At 41.4% G+C, this 18,099-nt stretch overlaps 1 protein-coding gene across 17 annotated transcripts in view; it reads right to left on the reverse strand.

Moving 5' to 3' along the window:
* FNBP1 (formin binding protein 1) overlaps positions 1 to 18,099 on the reverse strand; it is a 139,738-nt gene that overhangs the window by 54,166 nt on the left and 67,473 nt on the right. For 16 of the 17 annotated variants that reach the window (XM_019920177.3, XM_073806717.1, XM_033858843.2 and 13 more), the window contains 2 exons: positions 6,479 to 6,541; positions 5,945 to 6,049 (listed from right to left, as the gene is read on the reverse strand). The exons of the other annotated variant lie outside the window; for it this stretch is intronic. In XM_019920177.3, the coding sequence (XP_019775736.1) occupies positions 5,945 to 6,049; positions 6,479 to 6,541 (168 nt within the window). The remainder of the gene's footprint in view (positions 1 to 5,944; positions 6,050 to 6,478; positions 6,542 to 18,099) is intronic. 17 annotated transcript variants of the gene reach the window in all.

Here is an 18,099-nt window from a genome sequence, read left to right on the forward strand (position 1 = left end):
AACAATAGAATGAGGAATAGGCAGGCATCAGAAAATTCCAATCTGGAGGCAATAAGCCCAATGAATCAAAAGGAAGATAAAGAAAGTCACCCCTATTTTAAAGACAAAAAGACAAGAAAATAGATCTTTATAGTTATTAAAAAGAAGAGACATTATCTTCAAAGGATTAACAATTATACTGGCTTCTCACACACTGTGACTTCTCACCTACAAACGGGAGTCAAAATATGGCAGCATAAGACCCTCCAGGTGCAATACACTCACCCTAGGGCCGTACACATGGAGAAATCATGTTTCAAGAATGATAGTGAAAAAAAGACAGTTCCAGTCAAACAAAAACTGAGATTTTACTGTAATAAATCTCTGCTAAGGGAAATTCTAAAGGTGTCCTTTGGGAAGAAGGAATAAGACCCCAGGTACAAAAAGAAATGGTGAACAAAGAAAATAGAAAGTATACTTACAGAACTATATAAAAAAAAATTAATGCAGTTGAACCAAAAATATTCACAAATACATTGCAATGTTAAGAGGGAGCTGGTTTTAGTTAAAGTTGTTTGGGTGGACATTAGTAAAGACCCTAATTTACTTTATAGTTAGGCTGAACATATATGTTAAAATGTCTAGGACTTCCCTGGTGGCGCAGTGGTTAAGAATCCGCCTGCCAATGCAGGAGACACGGGTTCGAGTCCTGCTCCAGGAAGATCCCACATGCCGCAGAGCAACTAAGCCCGTGCGCCACAACTACTGAGCCTGCGTTCTAGAGCCCATGAGACACAACTACTGAGCCCACTTGCCACAGCTACTGAAGCCCGCATGCCTAGAGCCCGTGCTCTGCAACAAGAGAAGCTACCACAATGAGAAGCCCACACACCGCAACAAAGAGTAGCCCCCACTTGCCACAACTAGAGAAAGCCCACGCACAGCAACAAAGACCCAATGCAGCCAAAAAAAAAAAAAAAAAAAAGTCTAGGTTTACCAAATAAAGCACAGAAATAGAATACATAATGTCCAAAGCAGTAGAGGAGAAAACGGAATGAGGAAAACAAAACACAATTTTCAAAAATCCAAGAAGGCAAGAAACAGAGAGTATCAGGGAAAGGGGGAAGGAAACAGAAAAAGTGAAACAAATAGAAATAAAATGAGATGGTATACATCCATCCAAACTCTCCAGGTGAAAGGTAAAGGCCATCAGACTGTATTAAAAAGAAATCCAGCTATATGCCATTTACTAATGACACATCTAAATATGGGAACAAAGAAACATGTAGACTAAAACTATGGGAAAGACTTGCCAGGCAAATGCTGACCCAAAGAAAAGGCTGGTTTATGTTGGGTAAAATAGACTTCAAGCCATAAAGCATGACTGTGGAAATCAGTGAAAAATTAAATCACATTGAAGACATTACAATTCTAAACTTTATTCTTTAATAAAACAGCTTTACAATGGAAGAGCAAAATGGACAGAAAATGACAAATCTTCCATCGTTATCATCGCAATAGTTAATGTAATGATCACTGGCCACTGCCATAAATGGCTTTGAGTATCTTGTACATATTATCTCAACCAACACTCGCACCAATCGTTTCCTTCTGTGTTCCCATTTTACAGACAAGGAAAGTGAGGCACAAAGAAGTGATATATCTCTATCAAAATACATTACAACAAGCAGACAAAAAATCCTTAATGATGGGAAGATGTGGGTAATCAGCAAGTTTGCTCTAATGAAAAAATGTAGAACTCTGCAACCAAGAAATGGAAAATACACATTCTTTTCAATTACTTAGAGAACACTTATAAAAACTGACCCTGTACTAGGCTATAAGACAAGTCTCAACAAACGTAAAAGTCTCAAACTCAGACTTTCTATAACCACAATGCAATTAAATTAGAAATCATTAACAAAAAGATAAGTTTAAAAACGTCATACAATTGGAAATTTAAAAATATGCTTCCAAATAAATTACTGGAGAGACTAAATAGTAAAAGAAATGAAAAATATCAGGAAATGAACAATAATAATACTACTGCATACCAAAATCCGTGGGTTGCAAATAAAACAGTAGTTAAATGGGAACTTTGTTCATTAAATGCTTATATTAGAAAAGAAGAAAAGTTGAAATGAGGAAAGCATCTGAAGAAAGAAATTTTTAAAAGGGCAATAAAATAAATCCAAAGATATTGACAGAAGAGGAAGAGGAAGAAGAAGAAGAAAAAGAAAATAAATAAAATAGAAAGTAAAAAGAAGTTCCATAAAGATAATTTTGGTTTTTGTAAAATACTAATAAAAAATGATTTTAAAAAACAGACCCTCGAGACTTCCCCGGCGGTCCAATGGTTAAGACTCTGCGCTTCCACTGAAGGGAGCACGGTTTGATACCTGGTCGGGGAAGTAAGATCCCACATGTTGCACGGCGTGGCCAAAAACAAACAAACAAATAAATAAAAGATGAAGACCATTAATGTCCTTTAACAAAAAACAAACAGACCCTCGGACTTCCCTGGTGGCACAGTGTTTGGGAGTCTGCCTGCTGGTGCAGAGGACACGGGTTCAAGCCCTGGTCGGGGAAGATCCCACATGCCATGGAGTGACTAGGCCCGTGCACCACAGCTACTGAGCCTGTGCTCTGGAGCCCGTGAGCCACAGTTGCTGAGCCCATGTGCCGCAACTACTGAAGCCCGTGCGCCTAGAGCCCGTGCTCTGCAACTAAGAGAAGCCACCGCACCACAGAGGAGTATCCCTCACTCACTGCAGCTAGAGAAGGACCGCGCGCAGCAGCAAATATCCAACACAGCCAAAAATAAATAAGTAAATAAAAATTAAAATATATATACATTATTAAAACAAAACAAAACAAAACAGACCCTTCCCAGTACTTCGCTGGTGGTTCAGTGGTTAAGAATCGCCTTCCAATTCAGGGGACGTGGGTTTGATCCCTGGTCAGGGAATTAAGATCCCACATGCCGTGGGGCAACTAATCCTGCACGCCACAACTACTGAGCCTGTGCACTCTGGAGCCCACGTGCCACAACTAGAGAGAAGCCCACGCCGCATTGAAAGATCCCGCATGCCACAACGATGATGCCAGATGCCACATTTAAGACCAAATGCAGCCAAGTAAATCAATCAATAAATAAGAATTGATTAAAAAAAAAAGGCCCTCCCCCAAAAGTATAAATAAATAATAATAGGAATAAATAAGGGGGACACACAATATATGCAGCAAAAAATTAAGGTGAGAGAATATTATGGGCAACTTTTGGCCACTAAATTTGAAAACCCGGGATGAGATGGATATATTTCTAGAAAAATATAACATACCAGGATCAACCAAAGAAAAAGACAATAAAGGAATTGGATCAGTAGTTAGAAACTCTCCCACAATAAAGGATTACAAAATATTTAAGGAACAGTTAATTTCGTCTCACATATATTATCCAGAGAATAAAGAGCAACACTCCACAACTAAAAAGATGTAAAGCAGGGCTTCCCTGGTGGCGCAGTGGTTGAGAGTCCGCCTGCCGAGGCAGGGGACGCGGGTTCGTGCCCCGGTCCGGGAAGATCCCACATGCCGTGGAGCAGCTGGGGCCGGTGGTCGTGAGCTGTGGCTGCTGAGCCTGCACGTCCGGAGCCTGTGCTCCGCAACGGGAGAGGCCACAACAGTGAGAGGCCCGCATACCGCAAAAAAAAAACCAAAAAACTTGTTGGCAAAATAGAAAAAGAAGGGAAATCCCTTAGCCTGATAAAGGGTATATTATAATCATGCTTAATGGGGAAACATCTGAAGCACCCTCTTTATAATCTAGAACGAGATAAGGAAGTCCACAATAACTGCTACTGCCAGCATAATAGAGGTCGTAACCAGAAGAGCAAGATAAGAGAAATAAATAAAAGACATAAAGATTGAAACAGAAGATATAAGACGGCCACTATTTGCTGGTGTTATGACTGTCCCTACGGAAAACCCCAAAAGAGAAATAAAAAGAGAGTTTAGCAAGCATCTGGCTCTAAAATTAATATATAAAAGTTAGGTGTTCTATAGTCCACATGAATTAAGTAAAAAACATAATATCAAATGAAAAACAGTCAAGTCACAAGAAAAGAAATGAAAGTATGATTTTCTTTCTATAAAGGTGAAAAGTGCACAAAATTATGAAATAAACTCTTTGGAGATACAGACACCTAAGGTAAAGCTATGAAGAAGCGAGGAGATGATTAACACCAAATTAAGGATAAAGTTTACCTCTAGAGTGAAGAGAAGGATGAAGTTAGGAAGGGAGACTTGAAAGGCAACAATAAGATTTTTATTTCTTAAGATAGGTTGTGGATTAGCAGCTGTTCCCTTTGTTACTATTCTTTACACTGTACATGTGTAGTATACATAATCTTTTTTAAAGAAAAGGCTCTGAGGGAATTCCCTGGCAGTCTAGTGGTTAGGACTCTGTGCTTCCACTTCAGGGGACACAGGTTCGATCCCTGGTCAGGGAACTAAGATCTCGCAAGCCACGCGGCACGGCCAAAAAAAAAAAAAAAAAAGTCAAGTACCTTTGTTTAGAGACCAGGAAGGAATGGTGGAGGCTCTGAAAGGTATTTTATTAACCATAGTTGGATGTTTTAATTTTTTTCTCCCACTTCATTTGGTTGTATTTTCAGGTATTTCTACAATGAGCAAGGATAGATAGCTTTTTTTCTAAGACAAGGTCATAATAGTAATGGTTTTTAAAAAGTCTTTCAATAAATAAAAATCATTCCAATTTTACATTTAGAGTAATAAAATATTTGCTACAGAATGCATACCTTTGTGCCAGGCATGTTTCTGGGACACATATACTGATTTTACCTCCTTTAACCCCAAATGTTTTTTTGATAAACTTTGGGTCAATCTACTTTAATGGAATAACATATTAAATACTTCAGGGAATTAATATTTTATGAGAACTTATAACAAATTTACGGTAATTTATGGGTAACTTTACCAGCAAATTAATATATCTTTTGGTAAAGTAAATGTCTCCACTCAAGATCAAATATAGACATTAAGAATGTGTTTTCTAATATATTAGATAATTTTAGAGGAAGGCATGCCTAGGCTTTAAGCAAGGAATCTGGCAGAATTGGGCAATGAATAACTAATTCACACTATTTTCTGAGCAAATTCAACTCCAAATAATCTGGCAAAAGTGAAAGAAATCTGCAAAAATCAGGGTTTCTCCCCACTTAAAGCATGAGTCTGTGAATGCCAAAGTAGCCCTGGGCAGTCACGAATGAATACTGTTATTTAATAGCCCAGTTTTGTTTACACTAACACTGATGACTTTTATAAAAAGAAACTTTAACTTCCAGGGAAAAAACACAGAGGGAACCACAGGAAGACACAGTACAAGCTTTATAATAATATTCCTAATTGCCAATACAAGTCCATTTCGGGAAAAGCTTTTGGGAGGACTTTCCAATGCAAGCCTTCAAGTACAACCTGTTATCAACCTGAATGAATCCATTAGAACACAGGCCACTCGTGTGAATCTCTTTACCTTTTTAACAGAAGCACTGTAAGCGGCCGAGCTCTTCCAGATGGCACTGGACAGTCTGCTCCAGCTTTTAAGAGGTTGACTTTTTCTTTGAAAAGCCATTAAGAGAGAACCACGGTCTGCGGAAACCACCCCCTAAGGTATGTTCATGGTCTAAGTCTCCGTGTTATCATCCTGATGACTAAATAAATCAACAAACTGCTCAAATCATAACACCGAAGACTCCCCAAATTTTAGATTCTCCCTCTGCCACCCCACCGCCAACATCCCTCCGTTGACACAAAACGAAAATGATCCCAAGTAAAGTGGCCTTTTGTGGTTGCAGCAGAAAGGAGAACTTGGGGACCAGCAGTCTGGGAGGATACGTGATGAACGTTAAAAAGGGAAATGAAAGAAAGACCCTCACTTTCACCTTACCTTTTCAACATCTGCTTTTGTAACATTTATGTCAGCATCCATTTTCTCAAAGTACTGCTGGGCTCGGTCAGCCTCTTTGCAATCCCGCTCAAAACGTCTTTTACTCTAAAAGCAGAGGAAGATGGTGGCGGGGAAAGTAATTTTTAATGAAACCATGAGATTCTTATGAGAAGATGTAATTTTATCGACATCCGCCTGCCCCCCCTCCACCGAAAGCTTTCTTCTCCAAACTGATTTGTTCCGTGTCATCATTTCAGGAAGTTATTTTAAAATCCACATTTATTTCCATCCAAACCGTCTAATCTTTGTTCTTTCCATATGATTTTTAGAAAAAGACTCTGCTTGGACTCTTTTGGGCTTAACATTTTACTTTCAGCAATGATTTCTAGAAACCAGTTAAATTCAAATTATAAAAATCTCTAAAGACAATAAATAGTGTCTCTGTTTTGTACCTGCTGGTTGATTCAAGCTTAAGTTAAATTCAAACGAGAAAATCTCTAAAGACATTTCTTGAGAGGTTGGGTTTTCACTTACTGATTCTAGTTGCTTCCAGCAAGTCTCTATGTGCTGCTGTGCCTTCCGTCCGTCATGAAAGTGCTGGAGGGGGGACACACCCATAATTAGTACCCCCTCTTTCTCATATTAACACTTGAGAAAAGAAAAAGTCATCCACTTCAATGATATTTATTTATTTATTTTTATTTTTATTATTTTTTTTGCGGTACGCGGGCCTCTCACTGCTGTGTCCTTTCCCGCTGCAGAGCACAGGCCCCAGACGCGCAGGCTCAGCGGCCATGGCTCACGGGCCCAGCCGCTCCGCGGCATGTGGGATCTTCCCGGACCGGGGCACGAACCCGTGTCCCCTGCATCGGCAGGCGGACTCTCAACCACTGCGCCACAAGGGAAGCCCAACTTCAATGATATTTAAATATTGACTATCTAGCATGTGCATGCCAGAGAAATTTAAGAGTTAAAAAATAAACGGGAAATGAAAACAGTAAGAGTCAAGAGTTGACTTTCAAACTTTAGCTATAATAATACTGAATGCTAAGACTTACATACACCACTTGTAAAAATGACACGAATGCTTTAAGACAGCAATCACTTTGATCTTTATTTTTAATTGCTTTGAGATGTAATTCATATACCAAAAGGTTCACCCATTGACATTGTTCAATTCAATGGATTTTCGTATAGTCACAAAATAGGCAACCCTCACCAATTTTAGAACATTTTTATCACCCCCCAAAAAAACGCCGTACCTCTTAGCTGTCACCCGCCATCCTCCCCAGCCCTAGGCAACCACACCACTTCCTGTCTATATAGATTTGCTTATTCTGGAAGTTTCATATGAATGTAATTGTACTATATGATGTCTTTTGTGACTGACATCATGCCTTCATTATTTCATGATGTTCACTTAGCCTAATGTTTTCAAGGTTTATCCACGTGATCACATGTATCAGTACTTTATTCTTTTTTATTGCGGCGTGATATCTCTTTGGGTGACTATACCACATTTTGTTGGTCCATTCACCAGCTAATGGGCATTTGGTTGTTCCCAGTTTGGGGCTATTATGAATAATGCAGCTGCAAACATCTGTATAAGTTTTGTGTGGATAGATGTTTCCATTACTTAGATTTTCTTAAAACTTAAAATTCATCTCCCTGCCATCTGCAAAGGCCCTGAGGCAGGTATGCGCTTGGTGTTGACCATCAAGGACACCAGAGGGCCAGACCAAAGTGAACCTCAAGAATATGAGGAGATGGGGTCAGAGAAGAAAGGGGCAGCCTGTGCAGGGTCTCGTAGGGTTTTTGTATGAATGAGCGGGGGATCTGTAAATGCCGTAAAGGAAGGTTCCAGGTGGGAGTCTCTCTCCAACCCTGGAAATGATGGAGATTTGGACCATGGCGTAGCAGTGCAGGTGGTGACAGAGGCTCAGATTCTGGCTGTCCTTTGATCAGGAGAACGACTAGGATTTGCTGGCGAATCAGATCAGAGGTGGGCTGTGAGATACGGAGGGGTCCGAGTGATTCCAAGGTTGTTCAGACTTGCACGGACTACGTGAACAGAAGCCCTTGCCCTCTGGTTCTGTTAGATTTGCCACGGAGAGGGTTCTGGCATATCAGAGGGCGTGAATTTCTATCTGCAGCTTTCCCTCGCTAGGATGCCAGGGGCTGGCCAGGTCCTTTGACCAAAGGCCACAGCTCCTGTCAGGCAGCAGCACCTCTGCAGCTGATCTCTGAAGTTCCTTCAAGGCTGCCTTGCCCTTTGAGACCCAGGGCCACGGCAGCTCCCCACCAATGATTAGCCTGGGGGTACCGCTCCATCCCTCACTGCTTTTCCTGAGCCCTTTCCACAAGTGGTAAATGCTCCTTTTAATAAATGGCCTTCCCTCAATGACTAGGCTTGAATGTGCTGTCTGTTTTCTGGCCGCCGAGGTAAGCGCGGCTGGGAAGGGTGTGCTGTAGAGAAGGCACGGTGACAGGGGGACAGGCACAGACAGGTCCCCTCGGTACAGCCTCAGAGCCTTCTCTCTCAGTCGTCAGCGCCTATGGCTTAGCCAAGTCACAAAAGGTAGCTGACTCCTGGGAAGCCAGGGAGGAGGAGACAAAATCAGATTTTTTTTTTTTTTAAGAACAGTGCTCCTTTATAAGGGAATGTTTTCTTGTCTCTCTTCTGAGGTCACGTTTCACCATGTTAAGCACCTCTTGACAGCAAGGTTTATCCATCTAGCAATTTTTTGGTCTAGAGTAGCCCCGTGGGGCTTCATTTTTCAAGTCTCATAATAGACACAGGGATAGGACCGAAAAGAAATGGAGTCGAAGGTAGGAATAAACAAGCAAGAAAGGATTGGGCTTCGGGAGGAGTAAGGTGAGCTGAGAGCAGAGTTAGGGAGCTTTGGAGGAAGTACAGGTTTTCTGAAAGCCACATGTATCATTTTAAAGAAGGATGGAAGGAAGGAGGGAGGGAGGGCCTGGGGAGGTAGGGGGGCAGGAGGCTCCGGAGGGAGACCAAGGCTCAGCTGTGCCCCTCGGCCCTGAGAGTCCCTCGTCATTGTCCCAAACAGTCCAGAGGACCAGCCCCATTTCCTAAGCAGGTCCCCTGTGTTCTGCAGTTTGCAGAAAAGATACCTCCATTCCCCCAAATCTTACTTCGAGATTCAAAGACAGACACAAAAAGAAAAAGGAAAGCTCGGCACCCAATTCAGAGCTGGGCTCTAAGCTTCCGCTCCAACTCGACAGCAACTCTGAAATGAATGTTTTCACAAAACGAAAGCTCCCTCACAGCCCAGGCCGTGCTGATGGAGAGGAAACGCACACAAAGAACGTGGAGAAGTGACGGACGCGGCACAGGAAAGGTGGACTGCGCTTTACTAGCAAAGGAATCTTCCCTGAAGACAATAGTGTTCCAAAAAAGGTCATGTTTTTGGAAGCATGAAGGATGATTTTTATTGAAAATCTACTGCATAGTAAACTCTCTTGTCACTTCTTCATTCCAAGGTTCAAAAATAAATATGAATTTATTTTTCAAGCACGGTGTGGACCTTGCTTGACGTTACTGGTGAGCTTTTTGGCCAGGACGGACTCCTGTCACAACACACCCCGTGACACCACAATTCGGTGGAACCGAAACAATTATCTGAGAACTACACCTGTGATTGCATTTCATGTAGCTTAAGAAAAAAAATCTATATGTCACTGATTTTCCTTCCAGTCTTTCTTGCCTAGTATGTGTTCCTCCAAAATGGATTTGCCTACAACACACAAAAACAACCTTGTGCTGCCTGATCCCTTAGGAAACTAATGGATGGAACAAAAGCCCTTCTGACAGTTCTGAGCATCCCATGACCTAAATAGCAGCGGCCCTTTGTAACCAGCTCCATCTTCCCTCCTTTAATCGGAGAAGCTATCTTAACAGTTACCAAGTTAAACAAACCAACCAGCTTGCCAGATGTGTTTGTTGTTTATTAACAAACAATGGTCAAACATTTCTTCGCTGGGCAGATAGCAAGTGTGGATCTAAAAAGTGCGTCTCCAAGCTCTAAATAAAGAGGAATTGTTCTCTAGAAAAAGATAATAAGCACTTCTTTTGGAGGCACGGAGTGAAGTCATCACAGCTCTTTTCTCCTATCAGAGGAGAGACAGGAAATGCCATCTCTAGAGACCCAGAAAAATGCTCTTTGCTTTCTCCTGTAATAAGATACTTTAGTTTCTCTTCAAACATAATAATAGACCTTTTAAAAATGCCTGATGGTATCTGGGGTGACAGTTAAACTTACTTTCATTTCAACTTTTTGGTTGAACCTTAAAAATATACAGGTAAAATCTATACAAATAAAATCAGCCTTGAAAAATTTTTTAGAAATTTCCCCTGGGGACCAGGGGTAGCTGAAATAAAAAATCACAGGGAACCTAAAATAGGCAAGCATTAACTTAAAGTAAAATGACAATGACAAAGCTTCCAAGGAGATTTTTCTGCACTGCAAGAAATCATATTTAGGCTGAATAGACAAACGGTGAGAATGTTTATTATTCACCTGTTACAATTAGGTACAACAGCTGCTCATTTTACTATATACATATAATCTATCATTAATTTTTAAAACTACATTTACAAAAGCAAAATATGGCATTGATGTTGAGAACAGCCACTTCAAAAAAGAAAGTGGAAAAAAAAAACAATAAACACTCAACTACGGACAGTCAGCCATCTGGAATTTTAAATAAAACTCAGATTCCACAGATGAAAACAAAGGAACACAAAAACTTGAAAAGGCCAAGAGAAAAGGAGCTACCAGAAAATATGTCTGTGACAAATATTAGAATTTCCTCAAAACCTACGATGTGGTGAGTTTGAGTACTAGCAGCTTCTAAGCCTGACTCAGGATTAATTAACGTAGCGATAAATCTGTGTGTGTAGATCTTTATGTGGACCGTGTAGGAAAGCTGTGAAGCATCTTCAGACCTCCTCAAGGGAGCATTCTGTCACCTCACTGAAGTCCCAAACCATAAACCCAGAAACGTTCCTGACGGGAGTTGCATTCTGCTTTTCTTCAGTAAGGCCTGTTTCCCCCAAATTCATTTATAATAAAAATATCTTCTCAATGAACTTGTTTAAAGTTCCTAAAACTGCCTGCCTCCCCATGCCATGTTTTCAGTTATTTAACTTCCCCCGTAACACTGACCATCCAGGCACTGGGCAACCCCCCCCAACGCCCCCCCCCAACGCCCCCCCCCCTGCCCCCGCCGAGTCCAGGTCCAGGTCCAGCAGCCCCGGCCAGGTTTCCTTCATCCCCTCTCCTGCTGTGCCCTTACCCCACCGACCCTCTTATTCTCATGCTGGCTTTTACTCCCCAGAACTCTCCCCACATCCACACTTTTTTTTTCTTCTTGGCTTTGCCGTGCAGCTTGTGGGATCTTAGTTCCCTGACCAGGGACAAAACCCCAGGCCTCGGCAGTGCGAGCACTGAGTCCTAACCACTGGACCGCCAGGGAATTCCCCACATCCACACTTTTTACCTAGACTCCAGTAGTCTTTTTTAAACTGTTCTTCAAAAGGATCCCTTCTTTCACATCCCTTAAAATTCTAATTCCTCTGAGGAATCCCGATTAACTCAGGATGAAAGGATCTTCAAATGATCAGTATTAAGCAGCAAATGACTCAGATTCCTCACTTGATCTCTTCCAAGGGTATGAAACTGTTCTTCCAAACCAAAACAAGGAAAATCGCCCTTAATAAGGATTTTAGGTAGAGTGCGAGGTTGATGGGTGAAACTTTCGGGACAGTAATCCTTCCTTGGGCTGAAAGATCTTAAAATCTAACTCAAATCGTTCACTCAACAGGTGTTAATTCCACACCCACATGTGCAGGGTGTTGCTTTACTTGTGAATAAAACAAAGCCCCTTTCCTAGTGAAATAGTGGACACAGCAGTAAGAGAAAGAGGGTAAGGAACTAAAGAGGACTGGGTGTGGGTGCAGGCAGCATTTAGATAGGGCGGTCTGGGAGGATGCTTGAGCAGAGACTTGAATAAAGTGTAGGAGTGAAATTGCAAAGTTCTCGGAAACACCCTTCCAAGCAGCAGGAACAGCTAATGCAGATGCTTTGAAGTGGGAAAGGGCTTGGTGTATCCAAGGAACAGCAAGAAGCCAGTGCAATTAGACTGAAAGGAAGGATAAGGCAGAAGAAGGCAAGGGCTAGACCGTGGACAGCTTCCCAAGCCACATGAGCACAATGGAAAGCTACTGGAAATTTTAAGAAGGGAAGGGACATGGTCTGATTTGCACGATCACAAGGTTGCGCTGGCTGCTGTATGGAGAATGGACTGAATGGGGGCAGGAGGTGCAGGGGGACCAGGCAGGAGGATGGGGACCACCTGCCTAAGGATGAGCTGGTGGTGGAGATGGAGATGGGGGGCTGGATCATGGACCATGGGGCAAGCCTGGAAGCAGAGATGAGTTAAAAATAAAAGGCTTAGGACAGTCCTCCAGATGAGAGATGATGAGAGACTAGATGTGGTGAGAAGTGTTTGGATTCAGAACAATTACTGAAGGGGGAGCCGACAGGACTTGACATTAGACAGAAGATGGGGCATAAGGGAAAAGTAAGTCCTGGGTGCCCCACGTTTTTGGCCAGACCAACTGGGTTAAAAAGGACTGCCATTCACAGATGGCAGGAATTGCAGTTTGGAATGGGGCATGATAAAGGATATACTTGGGGAATCCAAAGTTTGTTTTGGACAGGTTGACAGGGCCACCGCATTGCACTTTCACACTATTGCCGGGCTCCAGGGCCTCTGCTGACAGCAGTGTAGACATGGGTGATGGGTGATGCTATACCGGACATTTAAGGGGAGATGACTGGATATAGGAGAGTCAGGTGAGATACACCACAGTAGTCAAGAAATTCTCATACTTTTTAGAAGAAAAAGAAGGTCTCATTCTAACTTACAACGGGGAAATACAAAACCCAAAGTCACATTTCAAATCCAGGAAATCAAGGACAGAATTTAAGGATCCTGATAATTAAGTATGTTACCCCATAAATGAGAAAATAAAATTTCTTTGGTTCACCAGGCCAATGGTTTTGCAGTGACAGAACCACAGTGGGGACAGGGTGTTAATTAATTGATTGCCGCTATCACATGTTCTTTGAAAACAAAGAGAACAGAACAAAACAAATACACCTTCTAGACATACATTAAACCAGGGGATATTAGTGGGTGCTGTATAAGCGTGACACACAGAAGGCCAACAACTTTTATAGGGTTTCCCGCTTTTTGATTTATTTAAATAAATGCAGTAACACCAGTAAGGAAGAACAGCTCTTTAGACCCGCTGCTTCTTTTCCAGATCATGAAATCTAAGATCTGCCTTGCTTTTCTGTGTTTTCTTCCTACAGGTTCTGGCTTTGTAACAGAGTATCCACAGTTGAATCTCAATAGGACTGAATAAATCAAAAACAGATTTGCAATTAGCTTGGTCATATAGATAAGCTCCTTTTCCTTTTTGCTTTCCTTCATGCTAAGTTTTGTCTCTTCGCTATCATCTCTTATAAAAACATGTTCTAGGGAGTGCCCTGGCGGTCCAGTAGTTAGGATTCAACACTTTCACTGCCGTGGCCCAGGTCAGGAAACTGAGATCCCACAAGCTGCATGGCACAGTGCAGCCAAAAAACAAACCAACCAACAAAGACCAACCAAAAAACCAAAACATGTTCTAAACATATTAGAGTCAGTCTGGGCTGCAGAACTGCCTTGTAGGAAATTAAGCCCCTTCGTAAGTTTCATAAATAGGATATAGCCAATACCTAAACTTTTAAATGTGTGGCTTTTACTTTATTTATTTATTTTAAAATTTTATTTATTTATTTATTTGTGGCTGAGTTGGGTCTTTGTTGCTGCACATGGGCCTTCTCTAGTTGCAGCAAGCAGGGGCTACTCTTCGTTGCGATGCGCGGACTTCTCATTGCAGTGGCTTCTCTTGTTGTGGAGCACGGGCTCTAGGCACACGGGCTTCAGTAGTTGTGGCTCACGGGCTCAGTAGCTGTGGCGCACGGGCTTAGTTGCTCCGCGGCACGTGGGATCTTCCCGGACTAGGGCTTGAACTCGTGTCCCCTGCATTGGCAGGCAGATTCTTAACCACTGTGTAAATGTGTGGCTTTTAGTATCCACTTTTAAACATTTCCAAAACCTTGGGGGAAATTTTCATATTGTCAATTCTCAGTAATGTGGGGTCTTGCAAGCATTATCTGAGATTTATAAAAATTTTTAGTGAGTCACTGAAGGTATAATTATTTCCTCCAGAACTCTTCAGATAACCATTGCCAAAAAGTGATTCTGCTCCTGGCCAACATTTCGTAATCAAGCGTTCCTTCCACCTGCCAGGAGAAATGTAGTTGGAGGTTCCAGTAAATGTTGGCTGGAACCTCCGCATTCCCCTCCTGGAGCTATAAATCCCCATAAATCCCTCATATGTGGTTAGTGGTGACCACGGCAGATAACCCTACACAGACTCAAAGGTTGGAGCTGAACCTCTCTCTCTAAAATTCTTTAATAACTTGATTCAGAGTGTAAAAATTGCTCGTAAGAGCATATCTATAATAGTTCTTTCAGAGGCATCTATCTGATAGCAACTCTGAATTACCCACATCTCAGATAAGCCAATTCACACCCACGTTGATCCTTTCAGCAATTTGGGAATCTCATCTTTTCTTCTTTTAAAGACCATCAATCTCACAAATGGCCAAAGTTCAACCAAGAACCATGAATCTGGTCTGCTTTGACCTCATAGTCTCATTTCTGGGAATTTAGCTTGCAGAAATAGTCCCCACCCCACACACAAAGAAAACAGCTACAGAAGTAAAGAATTCATGGCAGTATGATTTATATAACCAGCTAAATAACTAAATAAATAATCAGAAACCACTAATAGGCTATGATCAAACAATAATTAGTTAAGTGAATAATGTGTTAGAATAATACATAGCCACTAAAATTCTAATTATGAAAACTATATATTTTCATGTAGAAACGTATAAAGTGTTTATGATATTGAATGGGGAATAAAGAAAAACAAATTATACCTATACTAGGACTAATACTCTTAAATATTATATGTGTATTATATCCATATATAGAGGATATCAGTACTTCTCTATATAAATAACTATCTATATATCTATAAATGACATCCGGAAGGAAACTTGGAAAAATGATGCTTTTGACTGATAAGGATTGTGAGTTTTTGTTCTTTAATTCAGAGTTTTAGTAACATTCTTTAAAAACTTTGGTAGCTAATCAATGAATCACAGCAACTCCCCTTAAAAAGGGAAAGTAAATAAAAGAAACAGACGTTCTTATTGTATGTGGTCAGCTTAAAGAGATGAGGAATCTTGTAATTCCTGTAAGAACGGTCACTGTGTACTTTGACTTATATTCACCCCAAGGACTGGCCACTGAGTCCATTACCTCTAAAGAGAAGGTGAGCATCTTGCCAAAAATACAGTTGCCTTAAGTGGAGCCCATGAGGTGAAGAAATTAAGAGCCCCCCTCCTCTCAGGCTTCCAGGAGTGTTGGTGTTTCCTAATGAGAACTGCTGCTGGCTTGAACACCAGGCTTTGGAAAGAACTTCAACGGCTGTGCTCTTGCAAATGGCAAGTCAGAGCTCTCTTTTAAAGAACTTCCTTTTACAAAATCAACATATTCTCATCAAAACGAGCAAACGGATTTTTGTGTGTCAGGACCAACACTGGTTATTTATAATATTATGTGAGTGAGCTGCATTGTAATAGGAGAACATAGCATATGTGGAAACTGCTGTATAAAACTCATATTTTCTCAAGTCTACAAATAACAAATGCTGGAGAGGGTGTGGAGAAAAGGGAACCCTCCTACTCTGCTGGTGGGAATGTAAGCTGGTGCAGCCATCATGGAAAACAGCATGGAAGTTCCTCAGAAAACGAAAAATAGAACTACCATATGATCCAGCAATTCCACTCCTGGGCATATACCGGGACAAAACTGTAATTCAAACAGATACACGCACCCCTATGTTCACAGCAACACTCTTCACAATAGCCAAAACATGGAAACAACCTAAATGTCCATCAACAGATGAATGGATAAAGAAGATGTGATACATATATACAATGGAATACTACTCAGCCATAAAAAAGAACGAAATAATGCCATCTGCAGCAGCATGGATGGACCTAGAGATTATCCTACTAAGTGAAGTAAGTCAGACAGAGAAAAACAAATACCATATGAAATCGCTTATATGAGGAATCTAAAATACGGCACAAATGAACCTATCTACAAAACAGAAACAGACTCACAGACATAGAGAATGAAGCCAGGGATGGGGGGGCAGGGGTGGTGTGGTGGGGAGGGAGAGGGATGGACTGGGAGTTTGGAGTTTAGTAGATGCAAACTATTACATTTAGAATGGATAAACAACAAGGTCCTACTGTATAGCACAGGGAACTGTATCCAATCTCCTGGGATAAACCATAATGGAAAAGAATTTTTTTTTTACGTTGACAAAGTCTTTTCACGCTGTTTTTTTTTGGCCTCACCACGCGGCATGTGGGATCTTAGTTCCCCGACCAGGGGTCAAACCTGTGCCCCCTGATGCGGAAGCGCAGAGTCTTAACCACTGGACCACCAGGGAAGTCCCAAAAGAAACGTATATATACGTGTGTGTAACTGAGTCACTTTGTTGTACAGCAGAGACTGGCATAACATTGTAAATCAACTATACTTCAATAAAAAATAAAATAAATTTAAAAAAATCATCCTTTCTCCCAAAAACATGAACAACAAGTACTATCCTATTTTACTTTTAAGACTTCAAGAGTTTTTAAAATTAATTTTTATTGGAGTATAGTTGATTTACAATGTTGTGTTAGCTTCTGCTGTACTGCAAAGTGAATCAGTTATACCTTTAAGACTTTAAGCTTTTGTTTACGATCAAACAGCTGGCCCAGGAGCATGATATGGCCTCAGAGGCAAGGAGAATATCCATCTCTCCCACTATGTTACTGTCTTCTACTTCCTTTCAAATCCATTCAAAAAAGGAAGGAAACCTCATCTTTTGCTTGGTGAGCTATTTCTCACCAGGCACTCTTGTTAGAGATTCATCTATCGAAATATCGCAAAATCTATATGAAAAATAATTTTCTACTAGTATTCTGAACTGAACTTGGAAATCCTCTCTATATGCAGTAACAAGATCCAGCAGTAATCCTGTAAATTCTAAATCGTCCCTTTGGGCAGGGAGGATTTCGCCACTGTATCAAATGGCCCAAAATGTATTAGGCTGATGGTTAAGAATGGTACTTAAGCAAGACACTATTTCTAGTCAGCCATGAGAAACAGTAACTCGACCTAAAATTTTAAAAGCGGCTTGTTTTCAATGCCGTCAGCCAATTCAACATTTTTTAGACTGGTCCTGTTATGGACAATATTGTTAGGACATATGGTCACAAGGAGACCTGTATCTGCTCCTGTTTTCTGTAATAAACCCTGATCAAACCCTTTCTGGAGTAGAAAGGAGATTCTGTATTAAGAAACAGAACGACCTGATGGAAGGTACCAGGTATGCAGTGCCTATACATCAATACGCAGAATGTGGTGCTAGGTGGTTTGTACCTGTCTTCTGCGATCCTCCCCTGAACTCGGGAAGGTGGTTTATAATAATCAGCTTCACTTACAGATGCAGAACTGGCTGCTCAGAGAGTTATATAACCTGCCTACGGTTTCCTAGCTGGTGGGGCTACCAGAGTCCTGAGTGGGTTTGTTGACTGCAGAGCCTGGGTCCTTTCCTCTCCTCCCTGACGGCCGGGAGCTGCGGCTCTCTGGACATACTGCTGATTGAGGCTCTCCTCTCCTCTGAAGAAGATCTGAAGTTCACTGTCAGCCCTTCATGGTCCCGCATCGAAGCAGCAACTGGATTTGACCCCAGAAGAGCTGGATTTGGGCTCTCGCTCTGTTGTGGCCCTTCTGCTGATAATTACCATCACCAGAAAGTGGAAACCATCACATTCTACTGTGGTTTTGACAGTCATCCTTATGAAAATTAGATCACTTACTAAGAAAAGTCAGGGTAGCCAAAGGTGAAAGGTTGCAAGGAGAAACACTGCATAGTATGA

The sequence above is a fragment of the Tursiops truncatus genome, chromosome 6 (genome assembly GCF_011762595.2).
Source record: "Tursiops truncatus isolate mTurTru1 chromosome 6, mTurTru1.mat.Y, whole genome shotgun sequence".
NCBI lineage: Eukaryota > Metazoa > Chordata > Mammalia > Artiodactyla > Delphinidae > Tursiops > Tursiops truncatus.